The sequence below is a fragment of the Chaetodon auriga genome, chromosome 1 (assembly GCF_051107435.1).
Source record: "Chaetodon auriga isolate fChaAug3 chromosome 1, fChaAug3.hap1, whole genome shotgun sequence".
In the NCBI taxonomy this organism is placed as follows: domain Eukaryota; kingdom Metazoa; phylum Chordata; class Actinopteri; order Chaetodontiformes; family Chaetodontidae; genus Chaetodon; species Chaetodon auriga.
Genome location: NC_135074.1, coordinates 15,130,412 through 15,152,430, shown reverse-complemented (window position 1 = coordinate 15,152,430; position 22,019 = coordinate 15,130,412). Strand labels below are relative to the sequence as shown.

Sequence of the window (22,019 nt, the reverse complement as noted above, 5' to 3'; positions counted from 1 at the left end):
ACAGAGATGGAGAAGGGGGACCAGAACAGCTCATGGAGCTCCTCAGAGACTGCTGCTCCTTTTACTGGTAACAGCACCACAGGTGGAGGACCAGGAGCCATCAGGTTTTACTGTCACAAAGTGTCTCGTCTTTGAGCCGTGTGTCTGTGGACCCAGCGCTTTACTCCAGCTGAGGAGGAGGCCAGCAGAAAGGCTTCACTGCCCTCTTGTGATGAAAGGATATTCCATTCATCCAGCTCTATATAATATAATATAATATAATATAATATAATATAATATAATATAATATAATATAATATAATATAATACACTGTGTTATTACTACTTTCACGTTAGAATCTGAGTATTTGCTGCCTGTGTAGATAGAAATAACAGAATATGGATACAACAAAAAAGTAAGAAATGTGGAAATTGTTTAATATCCACTTGACAAAACTTAAGGAAAGTTATGAAACTTTACATGAGGCGAAAATTTTAGTTTAGCAGAATATTTACCACTCAGTTAAATAAACATTTGGGTCTAATCTTAAATTTTGGATTTGTTTTAATGCTGCTGTTTGAAATTATGAGAAATAAATTATTGTTATCGTCATAGTCTCTCTCTCTCTCTCTCTCTCTCTCTCTCTCTCACACACACACACACACGCGCGCGCGCGCGCGCGCGCGCGCCGTGATGTCATTTGGAGGGGAGTTTGGGACGGGTCTGTCTGTCCATTGGACGGCTGGCTGGACACAGACTGAACTGAATCCGCGCTCTTTCAATCGGACTTTAATTCATATTGTAATGACCGCTGACTCTTATCATGGAGACGGACTCTTTTTGGAGCTGTGTGATGGAGAGAACAAGTTCAAACCTTTTGTCATTTAAACATGGAAACTAAAGGGAAGCAGCAGCTGACAGGCCGGCAGATAACGGAAGAATGGACGATGTGAAAACTGGCCCAAACCAGGACTGAGTCTCCTGCCCGGGTCGCCCCCGGCTCCATGTCGCCCTCCTCTCCCTGCCAGATGCCTCCGCGGGGCGAAGGAGGCTACAAGCCAGCACCGGTGTCCCCTGCTCCGCCCGTCCCACCGAGGAGGGTCCGGAGCCGGGACAGGGGCTCCGGCAGGACGCGGCGGTCCGGGGCAGGGTCAGCGGGAGCCGGAGCCGCGGAGAGGCGGGTGAAGTGTGTGCTGGTGGGAGACGGAGCTGTGGGGAAAACCAGCCTGGTGGTCAGCTACACCACCAACGGGTATCCCACCGAGTACGTCCCGACCGCGTTTGACAACTTCTCAGGTAAAGGATGGAGGACAGCACCTGGATCAATACAGCCGTGTTTCTGATCAGGTTTGACACAGAGCTGCAGAGAAATACACCAGAGCTTCACCTACTATTAATGACTTTTCCATGGATTGGTCCCTCTTTCACTCTCTAACATGTCAAATGTAATGTGACGTTTCAGTTGAGCTTAATAGTTTATTTGATGTAACCAACAACTAACACATTTGAAGTTGTGAAAATGTTTGATTTTTGAGCAAATCCTCAGTGATCAGATCGATTAATGTCCTGGCGATCAGCTGATCGACCCGCTGACTCATCTGCCACTACTTTAAAATAGTTAAATAGTCACCAGTGTGTGTCGTCAGATTGTGTAAGAACAGAACTGGCTGTATGTGTTTTTCAGTCAAGTTGTGTGTGTGTGTGTGTGTGTGTGTGTGTGTGTGTGTGTAGCGGTGGTATCAGTGGACGGGCAGCCTGTCAAACTACAACTGTGTGACACCGCAGGACAGGTCAGTGATGTCAACACAAACACACACACACACACACACACACACACACACACACACACACACACACACAGAGAGAGAGAGAGAAAGAGAGAGAGGGAGAGAGCCGCAGTATTTCCTGTTGTTTTATTTGTGCTTGAAACAATGGGGAAGTGATGGACAGAGAAAATCTTCTTTCTTTCTTTCTTTCTTTCTTTCTTTCTAAACAGTGTACTGAAACACAACTTGTTTTTGTGGGATTTTTCTCTTTATTTTATAATTGACAGTGTGGAGCTAGACAGTTGGGGGAGAAAGTGGTCTGACATGTAGCAAAGGTCCCTGGCTGGAATCAAAGTGGGATGCTGTGGTTGCATGGTGTCCTCCCCCTACCAACAAAGCTTTTTTTAATTTGAAACTAAAATAAACTTAACAAACATACTGTTTTGTCATAGCATCTCAAACCTGTCACTACAAAGCATGACAGTTCTCATATGAACTTTTGCTGCTCCATCCTCATCTCTTTGCTTGTCTCCACTTTATTTAACAGAAGAGGGAGAATCTGTTTTTAGCAACATGGTGTGCATTAAGTTTGAAACTCTGGGGGCAGGTTTCATAGATAATTTGTACACAGATTAAGCCCTGAACTAAACATGTCTTACAATGGATCTCTCAGTTAAATTTAGTTCCAGGAAACCGTCTGCTGGGTCTTTCCTAAGAACAATTGTCAGGCACACAGGAAGTGGTGCATTTTACATCTTCTGTTTGCAGCAGCTGTTTGTCTGAAATGAATACAAGGAAAACTGTCTGACCGAGCCTCAACTGGTGAGACAGAGCTAATGTTTACCTTGAAACAAGCAATAAGTAATCCGTTAAAACAAATAAAACACAAACAGAATTTAAAAGGATAAATCACTGCAGCTGTCAGGTGTGTACGGCACCCACTCTCTGTGTGTGGAGGAACAGCTGTTTCTCTGCATCAGCGTGCTCTCAGATATGAGGACAGGATGAACGGGAGGATCACAGGCTGAGGAAGGATAGAGTGGGAGATCAAGGAGGAACTAGACATGTCCTCATAGTTAATCATTTGTCATTAAAAACAGGATTGAAAGGATGTGATACCTCAGCAAAAGTATTATTGTGCTGGTTGGTAAATCAAAGCTTGTGCTTCACACTTCAAACTGGTGAACTCTGTCTTTTCTCTCTCCCGACCTCTCCAGGATGAGTTTGACAAACTGCGGCCTCTGTGTTACACCAGCGCAGATGTGTTCCTGCTGTGCTTCAGTGTCGTCAGTCCCGCCTCCTTCCAGAATGTTCCTGAGAAGTGGGTCTCAGAGATCCGGAGACACGCTCCCGTCGCTCCCCTTGTCCTCGTTGGGACGCAGTGCGACCTGCGAGAAGACGTCAAGGTGGAGGACATGTACTCTCTGCAGCACACATACATGAATGCCTGTCTGTGGGATTCTAACGCTTGAGTGTTATTTGTGACCATTCGGATCATCACGTGAACAGGATGACTGGCGGCATCGTTAGAGTTGCAGGAAGGGTAGAAATCAAAGTTTTACCGTGCAGTCAAAAACAAAGCTGCTGCACAAACATGCAAAGGCTTCCAGGGTTTCCTCCACCGAGAGTCAGAAAAACTTCACACATGCAGCATCACTTGAGGGTTAGCAGGAACTAACATCAGCATCCTCTCATCTTGGAAATACTCAAAACAATGCCTTCATTTTGACATACATTAAAATCACCGCTGTTACTAATAACATTAATGACGGCTCTGTTCCATTCAAGTTCACCCTTATTGATATAGTGCTTTGAACACAGTGTTTGTGTTCTTATGCCTATTGTTTTGCCAAAAATATCAATGTTTTGCCAGTTTTATGATCTTGAACTATGTTTTCTTGTGTATTTGACCATGAGGTTGATTTTCTCTATATAGAAGGAAATTTCAGTTGTTTATGTGAAAATCTGCAGACACTTGGAAGATACAAAACATTTGTAGGATGCTCACAGGAGCAAATGCTTAAATAATTTTGATGGAAGAAAATACTGTTGTAATACTGTGTTTCCTGTCTCTGTGGCTGATAAATCAGAAATTCGATAAAAGCGTATTAACTTAGTGCTGCCTCGTCCCTTTAGGTTCTCATTGACCTGGCTAAGTACCGGGAGCGACCAGTGGACCCAGCAGATGCCCGGGACTGTGCGATGGAGATTGGAGCTGTGGCCTACGTGGAGTGCTCTTCACTGACCCAAAAGAATTTGAAAGAAGTGTTTGACACGGCCATACTGGCCAGCCTGCAGAACTGCAGCTCCCATAAGCACCCGAGAGGGAAACAGAAACGATGGAAAAAGCAAAGGCAAACACCGGACAAGATGAGGAGTCTGTCCAAGTCATGGTGGAGAAGGTACTGCTGTGTGGCCTAGAGCAGATCTGTGATCAGTCTAGATATCTAAGACTGATCCTCTGTTGACTTATCCTGGTCTGGAGTCAGCTGGGTTTGGGTTCTGCCTGGACTGGGCTTACAGTTTGGGTTTCTCTTCCATGAATGATGAGCAGGGCCTCAATCGGACTGTGGCTGGGAACCAAAGTACGGCCGTCATGGATCTAAAATGCTTTCCTTTTTTATTTTTGCTCAGAGAGAAGTTTTGGTTTTTATCATGGATGAGATTTACTGCTGAGTCCAGTCTGGCTCCAGCAGAACCTGCTGTGAAAATACAGCAGTTCTGAATCTTAGCCTGCCTCCAGTATGAGCCCTCTGCAGGACCAGGTCCTCCTGCCTCCCCTGGACGTAAAACTGTTGTGGGACTAGCAGAAGACCCTGTCCATGTTATGGTGGAGGTGATAGTGTTGTTTATGATGACATGATGATAACGGTGCAGATTTAAACAAGAACAGAGACTTTGATTGTCTCGTCTGGGTTTAAGACATATGTGTGTTTAGTCTGGTGTTCTGGTGAAACCATTACAGAGTATGGATTTATGTTGCCTTGATATGTGGACCGGAGGAAAGCTTGAGTCTCTGCAGACTCTACTTGTTACTGTAAGTGACTTCAGTGAAAACTGCATCTGAACTCAGTCCTTTTCCTTTTGGTTTCCATGGGATGATTAGAACCCAGACTTTGTCCTTTTCACAAGAGAAACAAAGAAGGCGTTTTGGATTTTGTGACCCAGACATGATCACCAGACATAATTTAAATCAGAACTGAGTCGAACAAATCCAACCCTGTGATTAATTTTAGAGCTTCTTTTTATAACTGGGATCATTATTGTTCTAATGACAGAGCTTACTTTATTAAGCAACCAATGATTTTATCCTGGTCACATGCACAGTGTACTGCGGTGCAGCCTATAAATCTAATCTGAAGCCTGGATCATGCTTAACTTTTATTTTAGTCCCCATCTGAACTATTTTTTGGAATTAGGTCTGGCTCGGTTTTTACTGTGGTTTTCTTCATGTCCTGCTACTGTTGGGTCCAGAATGAAGCCAGACAGTGAATAAGCTTCAGACTCATATCATGTCTTATGTGGAGGAGAACTAATGCCAGTGTCTTTTTTCCCTTGTGTGGCCAAAAAATACATTATTATCTTAATCAAAAATGACACTTTCTTATTTTTCCCTTCAGCAAGATATCCAAAAATAATGGGAAAATGATACCTACCATATATCTCAGTAGCAAAAGATGCTGAACAATGAAGGAAGACTGTGTGAATATCTATAAAAACAAAGCATTGTTCTGTTCCGGTGGACTGCAGAGTGGCACTCGGCCTTAATTGGGCATGTGGATATTTTGTAGTTTTAATATTCTTCCTCATTTTCATCACATTGTTCCACAAGCCACAACTTTGAAGAAGAGGCAGAGAAAGATTCAGTCTAAATCTGAAAATACAGGGATGTTCATCCTGTCAGCCAGTAACTTGCATCTGCAGGCACAAGTTGCACTTGCAAGGCAGACAAATGCAACCTGTCAATTTCAGATACTGATTCTGCTTGGTTTCAGACATTTGTACTGCTTAATGCATGTTTGATTTATCTTTCCAGACACTTCAACAGCCTTAAGTGTGAGCACTTCACAGAATTAGATCGACCAAGTGCTCTTTGCGTGCATTTAAATGTACAAAATGGACTCAGCTGTTTGTTTGTGTAGGTTTGCAGCAAGAAAGTAACTCAGTAAAAAACGGAAAGAAAGAAACAAACATGGGTTTATCTCTTAGCTTTTCAATGTGATTGTGTATCTAAGACTGTGAATTTGATATATTCAGTGAAATCTTCTCTTAGTAGTTATGAATTATAGTTTGATTCATCATGTTTGTCACACTGCATTTGTTCCCTTCACCCTCTATTTCTATTTCAAGCACTGATCATCAGCCTGTTCTCCCTCCAGTAGATTAAGTTGTGTATGTTGCAAAGCAGAAATAAAAAGCCAAACTACACAAACTGTGCGGCTGTCAAACACTCAACTGCCACACCTTCCTTTGTACATTGTAGTTACTCAAACAAGAGCAAAACCCAATAATTTACAGCTATTTCTCTATAGTGGATCTGAATGCCTCTTTGTGTTTGAGTCACTGCAGCAAAAAGGAAAAAGGGTGCAACCAGTGTGCAGTCTGTGATGGATTAAATCTGCCATTATTTAGTGCGTGTGCAACATAATCGTTCATACTGATCAGACGTAAACACAAAATTGATTTTCACTCTTGCATTTTGTAAACTATGACCTCAACCGCTGTCCTGGCCAAGTTAGACCTGTCTCACTCGTTATCTGAAAGTTATAGACAAGGTTAAAATGTCAGGGTTAATGTCCTCACAGTGTTCACTGTTTAACTCTGTCTCACAACAACATTTCATTTGACAAACAACACGTTCTGCTGCTTTTGTTTTGTTCCCAGTAATTCACACCAGCTTTAGTAAATCCTGGCCATGTGAAAACCCCTTTAATTTTTATGTTTTTTTTCCCTAATCTATTGTCCTCAAGAGCTGGCAAGCATTATGTTTTGCTAGTGTGAGGTTGAAAGTCAGTTTTCTACTGGTGTGACATGGTCTGAGCTGTGGTGTGCCTTGTAATTCGGCGAATCATAATTCTTTTTAAATTGAACTGTACTGTGACATGAAACAAAACGTTCACAGTTTGGCATTCACACAGTGTTTCTCTGTCTGCCACAACTTGCACAATCATAGTAGAGGATTTGTACCATCCTATAGATTTCTGTGGAATATTAATATTCGCAATACGCATTTATCCAATTAATAAAATGCTCTCTTTTAAACGTTTCTATTATGCACTACCATTTGTCTCAAGGCGCTGAACACAACTACAGCGTGATATGCTGCAAAGATGTCCATGTGTAAAAAAAAAAAAAAAAAAAAAAAGTGACCTGCTGACTTTCCTACAATCTGGCTACAAGATGTATACGCATAAATGCATATGCAGTGTTGTTCTCTCCGAAGAATCTGAGAGCTTCATCTAAAATGTATCTTAACTCATGCTGAGTTCGGGCCCGAGTGTAAATCTGTGACCCCTGATTTGAAGACTGTGCGTTACTGAAGCTGTTTGGTAGTTTCCTGCTGAAGATGTTACAAATGCGATTGAATGGCTTCACTGTGTCGATGTTTTAGCTGCTCAAAAAATGCATTGTTTCATGCTGCAGAAAAGGCATAATAAGTTGCTTGTCTTGCTGTTTGTGTGCAGTCTTGGCTGATGGTGGATTCAAGTAGGGTAAAGGTCAGGCAGACCTTTATGAAAGCTGGCATTTCCTCTGTCAGGTCACTTACATTTATGGAAAGCGTAGCAGGTTTCTCACCACAGTGGTTTTGTTTGCGTGCAGCGTGCATTTATGCTGCGATAAACTATTCCTGTTTAAATGTAATAAAACAGCAAGAATTAATCATTTATGTAAGAAAACAACAACGACAACATTTCTGGCCAGAATTGAGGATGACTCCATTTTTGTTTTGGGTCTCCTTTCTTTGTACGGCCTGTAATAATTTAAGCAATATGCTATGATCCTTTAAAACAACATCTAACTTTTCCTTAACAGCCTCCACTCAGGCCATGAGTGATATGTGCATAAACATAGTTTAACAGTAACACAAGCAGAGAGGAGCCAGCTGACTCAGTGATGTTATATACAGCAAGTCAGCAAACATAAGCCAACAGAAGCTAATGGTCATACCAGACCAAGTAAGGCGGGTGCAGCAAAACTCGTGACTGCACCGAATTAGACTTTTAAATTCAACTTTTCATGTGTAAAACCCAGATTGTGTCTTTTCTTCTTTCCAAAATTATGTAGTCCCGCTTAATGTTTTAACTGCTTTTCAGATGCCAGAATGGGCTGGTTGATCCACAGCAGTGTATGTCCTGTGTGACCGATGAATGGCGCTGTAATGTTGAACAGATGGGTCTCTGAAAGTGAACTATAGTGTTGAAAGACAGTCAGGGAAGAGGCATGATGGTGACCAGCGTTGTGCTGTAAAGTCAGTGTTTAGTTGAAGGTTAGACAGAAATGATCGGGACAGGTGCAATGTGTGGATGTGTACTTAGATTTTTGCTACTAGACAATGTGAGCATCACTTTGTGAGGTATGAAAGAGATTCATTTTGGTGTTGGAACAAGGTTTTCAAATAGTCAAAAGTCGAATATAACACAGTCGTACAGCTAATTACCTTCACAGATGACGTGACTAAATGAGTGACTTAAATACAGGAAGTCAGTCAGAAACTGTTTCTGTACGTGAATGGCCTCAGATTACTGTGAGCAAATCAGCTGTCATTTTAGTCCTGACTGAAAATACCCTCACGTTCCTAATTGTTGAATGCACAAGAACATCCCATAAGGTTCAGCGAGTTTAAACAAAAGCGGGCGCCCGGGGAGACGGACAGAGTGGTTCACTCTTGTGATTTGATTGTTTTATTGAGGCCTATACCCACTAAAGCACACCTGCTCACTCACATGGGACACCAGCTGAGAACTTGTCTTAGGAAAACCAGCGCACTCAGCCTGTGGGACACATCGCTGTGCTTTTTATTTCCCCTGCATGTAAAAACAGTGTAACAGAGCGCTCGCTGCTGCGGTCTGCTCATGCCGAATCGTCTGTTTAACCGAGGACGTCCGTCACAGAAAGATGTGTTTGTACAGAAGTTTTATACCCTGAGAAATAAAGAATATTTGGTATAATACATGGTGTGTTTTGTTGATTTTGGGGCTCGGTGGTGGGATTGGGAATGTAGGTGTTTAAATATTTACTCCTTGGCATATGTGACCTCTGACCTCTGCCACACCACGAGAGCCCACAGCCTGGACAAGAGGATATGTTTTCGTAAAGTATACATGTAGATAGAGCTTGCCTGAAGCATATTTGTATATTTCTATGTCTGTTCACCAGCATGATTTCATGAATTTGCCCAGGAAGAGAACTTAAATAACAGTCAGTAGCATGACGCAGATGAAACAGGCCCTCAGCACATGGTTCCTGTTGGCTCCAAACTGAATGTGTTTTTTCATCTTGTTGTGGCTGAAGTGATGTTTTGGAATTGGACAGCACGCTTTGTGATAACCAAGTGCAACAACCATGCTGTGCTCAGCTGATGCACATCAGGAGAGAGGGGATAAGATGTGAGCGATGTTTGGGGGCATGGAGACACACACACACACACACACACACAAAACAGAGTCTCTCTCTCTCTCACACACACACACACACACACACACACACACACACACACACACACACACACACACACACACACACAGATGCCCACAGAAAGTCATCCAACTTCAGACTGGATCATTGTAAACAGGCTCTCCGCTTCCAGGCCCTCATGGTTATGCAAGAGCTTTATTTTGAAGGCTGTCATGTGACATTTGGTTAGTGGCATGTCTCTGCTCTTGGAGACAGTGTGTGTGTGTGTGTGTGTGTGTGTGTCTGTGTGTCTGTGTGTGTCTGTGTTTGTGTGTGTGTGTGGGGAGCATGCCCTGACTTAACTCTGCCTGGGAAACAAGCCACTTTGCTCTACCTGACAACACAGAGTTTGTACATAATGAGAAGGCTGACTTTGCTGTGGCTCTATCAGCTGTTCTGTCAGTTCAGCGGGGCCAGGTCCCATTTACTCATACTATTCAGCTGCTATTCTCCTCTGTGAGTGGGATGCAAATTATAGCTTAGTTTTCAAAATATAATAATCATGAAGTGGAAATCTGTGACAATAATACTGGAAAGAATGTAAATGGTAGGCAACATTTTTTTCTGTTTTCTGAGTCTCCAGTCAGCAGATTGTCAGTTTTGATCTGCGAGCCAAACCTCACAAGTGCTGTAAAGTAAGTATTTAATCAAATCAAAGTGCAATAAAATGTCCCCTGAAATCTGCCTATAATTCCAATCAGCCCTATTAATGCATAACATAGATGAACACCTCACAAACATTTAGAAACTGAGCTGCTGTTATCACTGCTGGAAATGCGTAACACATGTAAACACATGTAATACCAATATGAAAGTTGAAATGTAGTTTTCTGCCTGCATCGTCATGTGGAATGATTTCTCTCTTTTAATGAGTTTTCACCTTGTCATAATATCTTGTTCAAGTTTTGTACTTGTACAGAATGACATGCATGGCCACAACCCGTGTTTGGCTGTACATCAGCTGCTTTCAGTCATTTCTGGATTTATAATTGTGAAAATAAACCGTTGGTTAATCTAATAATGTCCAAAAATGTTGCATTATCCAGCAATTTAATATGTTGCAGTTTGATTAAACACGTGGAGAAACAAGGTACCAACAAACAACTAACATACAGTACATTAATGTTTATTTTCTTATTGTGAAATATCGCAGTCACATGTGGACACAAACTGCTGCCAATACCCAAGGCAATGGTCTCAGACTCAGCTCCAGCCCATTTTCTAATTTTATAGCCTCTCTGTGTCCCAATGTCTGTGTGTGTGTGTGTGTGTGTGTGTGTGTGTGTGTGTGTGTGTGTGTGTGTGTCCCTTTATTACTCATGTTGTTGGGACATAACTCTGTCTGCACAGTCACATTGTGGGGACTCGCCATACATACCCATTATGTAAATCATTAAATGTCGGGGTGAAGACTGAGTTTAAGATTAGAGTAAAGTTAGGTTTAGATTAAGTTTAGGGTAAGGTTTAGGGTTAGGCAAGTAGTGGTTATGGTTATGGTAAGTCTCCAGGAAATGAATGTAAGTCAATGTAATGTCCCTAAAAGTGACGAAAACCAAATGTGTGTGTGTGTGTGTGTGTGTGTGTGTGTGTGTGTGTGTGTGTGTGTGTGTGTGTGTTACATAACATAAAGTGGGGCCAGAGTGACATCAGTGCTGACTCTTAATGAGCAGAGCTGAAATACAATCTCTACTTTCCCAGCAAGCTATAAACCTAATCAATGTGTGTGTAGACAGCTGCTGAGTGTGTGTGTGTGTTTTTTTTTTTTTCAAAAAAGAGACAGCAGTTAAGACAAAGCGAAGAAAGAGAAGGTTAAAATCGGTGACAGCCGGGAAGCAGGAGAGAGAAAACACTGACAGATAAATTCGATTCGACTGTCCTTTAGATTGACTCATTCAATATGTGGAGACGACTGAACCATAACCACTGTACAGCATGCTGAACTCCAACCTTAATTGTAATGAGCACCTATTTACTAATTACTCACTATGACGTTTCACTTTAGGGAGCACTACAATGGTCAGTGATAGTCACATAAGATTGAAGTAATGAAAGTTGACGTAATCTATCTGCACCCTCAGCGCTGGATGCAATTAAATCCTGCACACTGGTTCCTTAAATTATGGAGCCTTTAAGGTCACAAAACACTCTTTATTGCTTTTTATGCATGCACAACGTACTAGTATGTGGAGCAAGATAAAAAAAATTGTGACATTTTAATTTTGTATTGGGAAAATGTACAACTGTATCATTCTTGTACAGGTACGTGACAAACTCCAGCAGAGCTCCACACAACTAAAACCAGAGCGAGCCGAACCAGCAGCATAGAGAGGTGGGAGGGGAGTCCTGAAAATGTGACTGTGTGAACAGACTTTTGCGCCCACGGTGTGGTTAATGCAGGTTCACAGTGTACAGACACGGCAGACTAACACACACTCCTGGAATCTGAAACTGCTGCCTGAATGTGCTTTATCTCCGTCCGTTCAACTCTTGCTCTCATGCAAACACACTTCTTCCTTCCTTTCCTTATCACTCAGCTTCTTTCTCTGTGTTTTCCTGTCACACTCTGTCCTTGCCGCTCTCTGCCTGCTCTCCATCTCTACAGGTTGCCTGCTGATGAAATGTGTGTGTTGTAATTGTGGCTGTTTATGTGTTTCCATGTGTGTTCAGAGTTCACAGTGTGCCATGTGGCATCCACACAGTTGAGAAACAGTGTGACACATTCAGCTTATACCCCTGCAGGTCCCTCTCCCCCCTCCCCCTCCCCCTCCCGGCCACATGCATCTCTCCTGTGAACTGTTAACAGCAGCTGACCACCGCGTTTACATAAGCACGTTGCTGCAGAGAACGCCACATACATCACGGTCAAATCACAGATGCGCTGCGCTTTCGTATCCCGACCACATCGCTGTGCATGTGAATACACACGATATGTCAAATCTCTGTGGAATATGTGCTAAGCAGAGTAAGGTACGGATTTCCAACATTTCTCAGATAATGTGGACACCTCCCAGCAGCTATATTTGGGTTTCTGGAAATAACTGAAATAACTCCACATGGACAACATGTCAAAAACAATCTAACCACCTAAATCAGTTTGATGCTTCTGTTAATTTCAGTCACTTTTCTCTCATGAACACCAGTCACAAACTGAGAGAAAGTAATATTTCTAATTTGTATTTGTATTTAGATTTTGTATTTTATTGCACTGAACAAGGAAGTATTTAGCGTTAGAAAGGGAACAGTTCCACATCATTACAAGCAGGTGATAATATATATCATGCTTTCGCTCAAATTAGTGGATAGACCTGCAAATGCACACAGGTGTTTTAACGCAGTCTGACTGATTAGACCTCTGCATCTCGGCCGTGCTATGGTGAGGAAGGTTACTGGGCTTTCTGTGCCAGTCATAATAATAAAGGTGAAAAGTATCCAGCTCAAACTGATGCGAACAGGAGAGTGAGGTGATATCAGTCAATCAGAGAAGTAAGTGAAATCACCTGTGTGGATATACCAGGTGTGCAGGGCCTTTAAATGGGAGTTTATGAACCAAACAGTTGATGACTAATTGAAATAGTAAGCTCCCTTCTCTTTTTTTGAAGTTTGGATTGCTGTGTTGTTGTTGCGGAGCAAGCAATGAGGCAAGGGAAATGACTTTTATAGAGCGCAGTTGGAAGTATTGTGAGGACATCATCAGTCCTTGTTTGTCCAGTCTGAGTCTGACTGATGAGTCAGCAGATGTACTGAGCCCTGCAACTTTTAGATGCAGCTTCAGCTCTCTTACTGGTCTGTACTGCACTGAGATTTCATGCTAATGAAATCTTTTGAGTTGCTTCACTCTTTAATGAATTTCCCCTCCAAAATGTCCTTGTAACTGTTGATATTTCCCAGAAGGCAAACATTTGCTGCTGGAGTGAACAGAGCTGAGAGATTTGATCCGGTTGCTGGGCAGCCTTAGTTTGGAAAATGTCTCAATTTATCAAGAATTCATGGCAAATGAGTCCTGATTAAGAGAACTAGACAGCTTTGTGTAAAAGATGACGTTAGACATCTGAAGTCTGAGTAGTTTGATTTTAGCCGTAGACAAAGTGTATCTCTGTGAAAGCAGCCCTGGGCTACACTGACCGATCTTTTCATGGCGTAGCAGGAAAAACACAGGTGTTGCTAATAACATTAATGACTGCGCCGGTCAGTTAAGTGTTCCAGTGAGCCGTGACCGTGAGCCCGCCTGCATGCACAATAGCAGGAACCTGGAATTGGCTCACCTACATGAAATATGGCCACCATTAAAGTTATTAGTTACTTTTCCTACCACGACGTGTCAGAACATCTACAGTGAAAAAGGTCTATTGACGAATACGTCTTGATGACTAAGGTGAGTAATGAGACACAAAGCATGTTCATTTTAATCCATAGAGGCTGGATTTTTATGTGGTTTTCAACAAGGTCAGACTTTAAGCCTCACTGCAACACACTGGCTGCGCACATGTTGAATAAATGTGCAAATGTTCAATGATTGAATTAGCTAGCTGAGTTAGCTATATACTATATCATATCTAATGTTACACTTTTCTCTCTGTATATATATCTTACAGTGAATGAGTGAGCTGTTAATACAAAATTAAACTTGATTTTCATTAAATCATCTTTCCTGTAACGCTAGATCACAGATATGGCACTGAAAAGCACTGAAAGACACAGGAGAGTTAAAACCAGACCACTCAGGGAATATAGACCATCTAACGCAGAGTATAGACAGTAGACCATCTCAACTGAGGCTGACTGAATAAGCTGCACCTCTGTTGTTCAGAGCTGAGGTGGGAAACTGAGTAGTTTGCACATCTAGAGGTTGGTATGTATCACACAAAGAAGAATCAGATGAAACATAAGAGGAAGGAGGAGGATGGAGCAGCTTTCATGACACATATCATGGTTGCCTTTTTTAAATGTAAAAATTTTACATTTTAAGTTTATCGTTGTTGTCTGTTGCAATATTTACATTTTTGAAAATTCCATCCAATGGACATTGGTTTGAATCGTTGTATAAACACACACACACACACACACACACACACGGAGAGAGAGAGACACAAAAGCACACTTCTGGGAAACAGGGATTAGTAACTGATACTGAGAGGTGGGAGAAAGCAGCCTCCCTCTGCGGCCTCTTAAACCAGATGTAACCAGCTGGCACACACAAACACACACACACACACACACACACACACACACACACACACACACACACACACACACAGCTCCCAGTGACCAGGCTTGTGGCCAGAACTTTTGTCCTTTTCTCAGCTGTGTGAGCTTACAACACATAATGGAGAGAGAGAGAGAGAGAGAGAGAGAGAGAGAGAGAGAGCGGCACCTACTTTCAGCTGTGCAGAGTTCAAAGACGCTGCTTCAATGCGTCTCTGTAGCCAATGAATCTCTCCGTGGTAGAGGACAACAGCTCCTTGAAGGTCTTTAACTGTTCGACTTTTGTACCATTTCAGGTTGGATGGTTTCATGAAATTGAATCTTTATCTGCACATTAAAATAAAAATAGTAAATGTTGCACATAAACTACAATACGTCTCAGATACAGAGAAGATGTGGAAAGAAGGACGACACGTGTGAATATGTTTGTGTGTTACTTGTAGGGTGTGCATGTCTGTCTAAGCCAAACAGACAGTGGGGGAGAGAGTGGGTGTGTGATGTTGAAGTAGTAACTTCAGGGAGTCAAGTTCATCAGATCAGCTCTATGAGTCATGGGAATTTGGTCCTAAGAGTCAGAGGGAGGATGATTCTTCACAGATTCTACGTTTCTGCAGAAACAGAGATTATTGTAGATATAAAACCTGAGTTTTTTTTTTTTTTTCAAACATTTTACCTTAAAATTTAACAAGCTTTTCTGTAGTCACTCAAAAATGGGCTACAGAGCTGCTATCATGGCTGCAGACCCCTTGTTGAAGATCCAATGCTGATGATCAAACAGTACAAAGAGTAAGCAAAAGCTCTAAACTTGCTTTAAAAAGCTGTACCTGAAAGAAATTTGTTTTTCTGGAATATAAGTGTCCAGAACAACTCAAATTTTAATGCTCAGCAGCAGGTGTGTGTGTGTGTGTGTTTGAGCCTGGCCGATAACGGCATATCAGTACATCAACTCCTGTACTTTTCCTCTTAAATGATGATCAATAGTGGGTTCAGTCATGAGATATTGGGCGTCTGTTCATATGATCTGTACCACATAAAGACCTCAGGTCTTCTGTTGCTGCTGCTTCTGGGACGGGGGTTTCCAACCCAGTCACAAGATGATTCAGCTGTGGGGAGCAGGACTTTTTCAATCACAAGATCATTTAAGAATGGGCCAAAATATCTAATTCTAGCTTTTTTTCCCCCTTAAGTTTCTCTTAATGACTGCAGTTAGTGTTGTAAGGCGTATTCTTGTTTCAGAGTCTTATCAGTTTTGATAACTGCGTCCCACATTGGATGAAGCTCTGGTTGAACATATGACCTTTGATCACAGCAGGAAGAATGGTCTCCCTCTGCACGAATGCACGAGACAGCTGAACAACAGCTCTTTCACTGACAGAAAGCAGACATGTAGGTAACAGGAAGCATTTCCAGCAGCATGAACACACTGCAATGAAACCTCACACTGAATGTTCTCAGTGTGGAATCTCACACTGCGACTCCAGAGTAATGTTCATGTTAGGTGATGTTATACTTAAAGTTTTAACCGGCACACTCTGATACTCAACCAATGTGTTGTATAAAGGGCCACTGTGTAGGATTCAGGGGGTTCTATTGGCAGAAATGGGATGATATTCATAATTATGTTTTCATTGGTATATAATCACCTGAAAATAAGGATTTTTGTGTTTTCATTACCTTAGAATGAGCTTGTTATATCTACAGAGGGAGAGGGTCCTCTTCCATGGTGTCCGCCATGTTTCTACAGTAGCCCAGAGCAGACAAACCAAACACTGGCTCTAGGTGGCGCCTCACGCGTTTTTGGCGAGTTTCACAGCCGCCGTAGCTTCTCCTGTTTGGAGGAGGAGGCGTGAGGCGGGGTTTATTCAGTTGTTTGAAATCTGCAACCTCAGCACTAGGGTGGCTCAGGAGGTAGAGTGGTCATTCACCGATCAGGAGGTCGGTGGTTTGATCCCTGGACTCGGCAGTCCACATGCCAAAGTAACCTTGGGCAAGATACTTAAAAACCCCAAAACTGTTTCTGCCCAATGCTGTGCCATCGGTGTGTGAATTCATATGTACGTCACTTTGGATAAAAGCGTCGGCCAAATAACTGCACACAATGCATGCACACTGGGGACATTTATTGCAGCAGCATTATTTTACATTATTTCATTCTAGTGATCATTATAGGTTGAACATCCAACAATGTTAGAGAAGGGATAGTTTGAGCGATGGGACTGTCCTGTGGGTGTGGTGGTTTGGGAAATTCAGTTATTTTTTGTGTTCTGTGGAGAGGTGTGGGGCTTTGTTTCCTGTGCTTCCTTTTTTGGCAGAGGCTGGGCGTGGTTCTCCAGGTGGCTGGGAGCTCCAACACAGCTGGGACTCATCACAATCAAGCACAGCATAAAGACTGTGGACTGCAGAGGACTGGTTGCCAGACTGTGTCTGCTGCTTAGTGGTATTGCTGCCTGTTTACTTGCACTACCTGCGAGTATATGTGTATATTTAGCTTTTGTCCCATAGCGTCAGTCACCAGTGCCTGATCTCCTGTATCTTTCTCCTTTTGTTGCTCAGTGAGTTCTCCTGCATTGATCTCCAGCTCCAGTGTCTCTGCCACCACACTGCCCAGACTCTTGCCTCCACCTGCCTCAAGCCTCGAGCCCTCAACCATCACCAGCTTGCTTCACCTGTGCCTCCCCCAACATGTGCTCTCAACACAAGTACTCACACCACCTGAGCTCAGAGTGCTCCAGCATATCTCTGAGCTGCTCTCCACCTCAGTTCCTTGTACCTCACCTGCTGTTCCCAGGACTCCCCAGCTACTAGGTTCCTGCATACCTGGAGTCTCCTTTCATTATCCATTCAAATAAACTCCTATTTTACCCTTACTCCCAGTCTGTGTCTGCTATTGAGTCAAAATAAAAGCTCTGGCAGCGTCACTCTTTCAAAATCAATGGAAAGTCTGACTGAAAGAAAATACCATCAAGAGTTCTAGTGAAAAACTATTTTCTCTCCTAAAAACAAATTCTTACAACAAAATGCCAAATCTTACCTTTAAATGATAATTCAACCAAAGTGCATTTTCTCACTATGACATACCCCTAAAAATCTTAAAGGTGGCCATTGAAAGGCCTCCTCCTCCTTCCAAAAGTGATCAGTTTTCATTGCTGAAAACTTATCAAACGTTCTGCAGAAACTTCTCAGACCATGTCTGAACCATTGTTCATTTATTCACTGTTCATAAGTCAATTATTTCCTTCAGTCATGTTTTTGCTCAGTCCTTAAACAAGGCTGTGTGTGTTGGTTTAACGCACCATAGAATCTGTCTGCTTCCTGCTTTTTAAAACGTTTCTGCATGACACTTATAATTCACTGGAACTATCAGGGGTGGAGCACAGATGCTGTTTTTGTAAGTTGGCACAACCAGAGATTATTTATGAATCACAGCTTCCCACCCCTTCACTGTGTAAAGGATATTACTGTAAAATCAAGGCATGTTTCTCTGTGCACAGCTGACAGTAGCCTGTTGGTAAAGGAAGCATCACTGTACTTTACAGTTCCAATGAGAACAAGTACTTGACTGAGAAAGTAGAGATGAAGGAAGAAAGCTGAAAAAACAGAGGAGAAAGATAAAAATCCATTTGGTGGTAAAAAAAAATGTCGGGGAGAGTCAGACAGGAGGTGAATCTGTGGCTGAGAAAGAATGAAAGTGAGGAAATGTTGGGTGATGTCAGAGCAGCAGTATGTCTGCTGATCAGACAGCTGCTTGTTTCCACTTCTCTCTTATCTCTGACCGCACCCTGTGTGTGTGTGTGTGTGTGTGTGTGTGTTTAAATACTGTACATACTGATGTCCTGATATGAATCAATCAGTTCCAGCATGCACACTATGCTTGTGTGTGTGTGTGTGTGTGTGTGTGTGTGTGTGTGTGTGTGTGTGTGCACAGGTGTGTTTGTGAGTGATCAGCAGGGTCTGAGCTTCAGGTCTTGGAATGTGCTGCCCTGATGAACCCTGGTGTCGATGACTAAATGTTTATATTTAGCGCATATTTGTACCTACAAACAAGCACGGTGCTCAGCTACAGATGTGTACTTGAACGTACACTCTATGTGTCTGCATGTGTGTTTACGTGTGTGTGTACTACCATAAAACCTCAAACTAAATGTTATCTATTGCATGCCAATCTGGATGATCTGCCTCTGCTACTCTACTTCATATTTCAGTTTCACTTACAGATAAAAAGTATTTTGCATTGTCCATCTCACAGTTTCCACTTTTCTTCTACTACTTTGATTTGCAATTAATGGATCTTTATACAATATTATTTATCTGATTTTAAGGATGTTTTTAACAGTTGTTGATACTGTAACTGACCGTTTGCAATTCAGCTCCTCTTTTGTTTAGGCCTGAAGCTGATGTATAAAGATTTTATTTTTTATTGTTGTGAATTTGACGTCTGATTGGCGTCTGACAAAACAATGTGATGGATTTTTCTATATATTTCAAATAAAAAGTCTGAAATGGATTGCATTATACCTAATGCACGCTACTTGTGTTTGCACCACAGTGACGAAACTTGCTGCTAAAATAATCAGGAGGGGGGCATTTTTCTGTGGATCCTCTCCAACAGTGAGATCAGTGTTGGAGTCTAGAATCAGATGAATCATGGTGAGATTTGTCAAAGGATGAGACACAAGGACAGATAGAGAGAAAAGGAGAGACGACAAAGTAATCAGCAAGGAAGGAAATAGAAAGGAAATGAGGAAAATGTCAGAGGACAAAGAGGAGGGATTTAATAGTAAAAGAAGGGAATGAAGAAGAGAGGAAGTGGAGTGAGGAGGTGACAGGAAGTGACAGTGGGTGGAGAAGAAACATGGGGAGAGGAGCACAAGAGAGGCAAGAGAGGTGAAAGGGAAGAGAGGAAAAGAAAAAGGATGTCGGGGGTTTTCCTGTTTTTCTGCAGCTTCTCAGTTTATCCAGCATGCTTAGCTTGATGCTGATGAATTACACATGAAGACGCACACACACACACACACACACACACACACACACACACACACACACACACACACACACACACACTGAGGATGTGTCTGGAACTGACACACTGGTACATCCTGCCAGCAATAGAACAGCTGACTGTGACATCTTCATATATCAGGTGTGTGTGTGTGTGTGTGTGTGTGTGTGTGTGAGTGCGTGTGCGTGTGTGCCAGTAATATGGGGTTAAAAAGGCCGTGCTGATGCTCGGAGCGCCTGGCAATGTGTGTCCATAACGGGATTTGTGAGGACCAATTTGAATTCTAACCTTGTAAGTGAGGACAAGTTTCAAAAGTGAGCCTGAGGGTTGAGTTTAGAAACATAGTTGTGATGGTTAAACCGGCATTATTTTTGGCTGACACAGCAACACAACACTGACAGAATACCACCTTATGAAACTGATACGGCTCACGTGTTAGCTGTAGTTGATTATTTACGCATCAAGGTGACGTGGAGCAACAGCAGCGTTCAGGAGTGATGTTTTCTGTGTCCAGCTGTTGACATTAAGTCCAGTGTTCCCTCCTTCAGCTCTGTGTTTGGTCTTTGCTCCTGAGGCAAACATTTGCCTCTTCAGTCGCTGAATGCTCCACTGTGCCCATCAGCCAGCTGTGTCTGTCTGTCATTTGGTGCTGATCAGGTGGTGTGCAGCGCATTCATCAAAGCTTTTTCACTGAAAACAGCTACGAGGGCGAAGAGAGTAAACTTAAGTGGTGAAGTTGTGGGCTGGAAAACAAAATGAAAAACAATGAGTCGAACAATGCTAAAGATCTCCACAGAGCTACGAAGAACTGTCGAGTCGGGTGATAATTGTGTGTAGGTTCATCACTACCAGCCACCTCTTTCACACACACACACACACACACACACACACACACACACACACACACACACTCATTTCATTCGTTGTTTACGTAAAAATATATCTGTGGTTGTGGAGTTGGGGCTACTGAAGAAATAAATATATGTCATTAAATATTTTCTCTTTCGTTCCATCATTATAGAGAAAATACTAATTGTTCTGTCCAAAAACTAAGCTCATATAACATCATGCTATTTTAACTTGTGGAGTCTTTTCATAGTAATTCTATACTACTGAAAACAATAACAACATTAGTAAGAGGAGTGCAGATTAGAGTTGAAAAAGACCTTACAGTTAACTATTTTGGTCACAGCAAGTATCTAAACTGCAGTACAGTGACCACTGGAATGTGTGTGTGTGTGTGTGTGTGTGTGTGTGTGTGTGTGTGTGTGTGTGTGTGTGAACTCTGAGCAAAGTGAGGGCAACGAGGCCAACGAGTTTTAGGAGTAAGAGCAGGAGATCGAAAAAGATCTTGATGAATACTTACAGTGTCTAACTACAACCTGCTATTGTGGTCCAGCTTTCTATATAAGACCTGTTGGCTGGAAGACACACACATGCACAAATACGAGCATGCCTGCGCGCGCACACACACATGCACGCACACACATGCACACAAAGTTCTTTATGTACCATTGCAGGCCAGGGCTAGTTGGACTCCTGTGGTTCTCTTCCACAGCCATCAGTCAAGTTTAAGAGTCTGGAGACAGAAGTAACTCCCCACAGTTCAACGCACACACACAGCTGGACAAGGCCACCATTGAGCTCCATAGTAGTAGCCTTTTAGATTTTTTTTTTTTTTTTTTTATAGTTACTGCAGGGAAAGATCGGCCTGGAACAGCCACCTACAGTAGCCTCAGTGTGTGAGAAACAGCCAACCAACAGCTGATTTCCAATGGCTGAAAAGGCTCTTGCAGCCATGATTCGTGTGTTTGTCGACTGGTGAAGAAGGAATCATGCTTCTTATTTTTTGGATAGCGGTCTGGCCAAGAACAAGAGAGAGCCGAGCGGTTTAAATCTTACTCAACTTACATCCAAGGACAAAGTAGTCTCGTTCACACAGATTCACACACAAACCCAAGTGTGTTTTGGCTTGTATTGCTGTCTCCACTAGCACGAGCACGAACACCCAGACTAACAAACCTTGCACGCACTCCCCGTGTCCACACACACCACCGAAGGCGCTGATCTACAGGCGAGAAAGAAAAAACATCCGTCCTGTTAAGGACAGCTACAACATGTGTGTGTTCTGGTGTGTGCGTGTGTGAGAGATGACATTTTTAGATTCCAAGGACAGGGTGTGTTTCCTCTCTTGCTTTCAATTGTTCCTGCAGCAACAGTGATCCGCTGGGAGCAGAGCAACCACCAGGACAGTGCACCAGCAGCCAATGGCAGGACAGGACAGAGAGGCCCCGAGGCTGATGGGAACTAAAGTCTGTCCTCTTTTGCTTCATAGTTTCTATGGAGATTTAAAGTATACGCACTGCGTCTTCATGAAAGGGACTGTGATCATGGGCCA

General features: G+C 42.6%; 1 protein-coding gene across 1 annotated transcript; it reads left to right on the top strand.

The window, feature by feature from the left end:
- Positions 1 to 697: 697 nt before the first annotated feature.
- Positions 698 to 8,917, top strand: rhoua (ras homolog family member Ua). Its single transcript, XM_076726157.1, has 4 exons — positions 698 to 1,276; positions 1,712 to 1,770; positions 2,964 to 3,152; positions 3,883 to 8,917. Exons 1-4 carry the CDS (start codon positions 985 to 987, stop codon positions 4,165 to 4,167), a joined length of 825 nt encoding a protein of 274 aa, XP_076582272.1. The 5' UTR covers positions 698 to 984; the 3' UTR covers positions 4,168 to 8,917.
- The last annotated feature ends 13,102 nt before the right edge of the window (positions 8,918 to 22,019 follow it).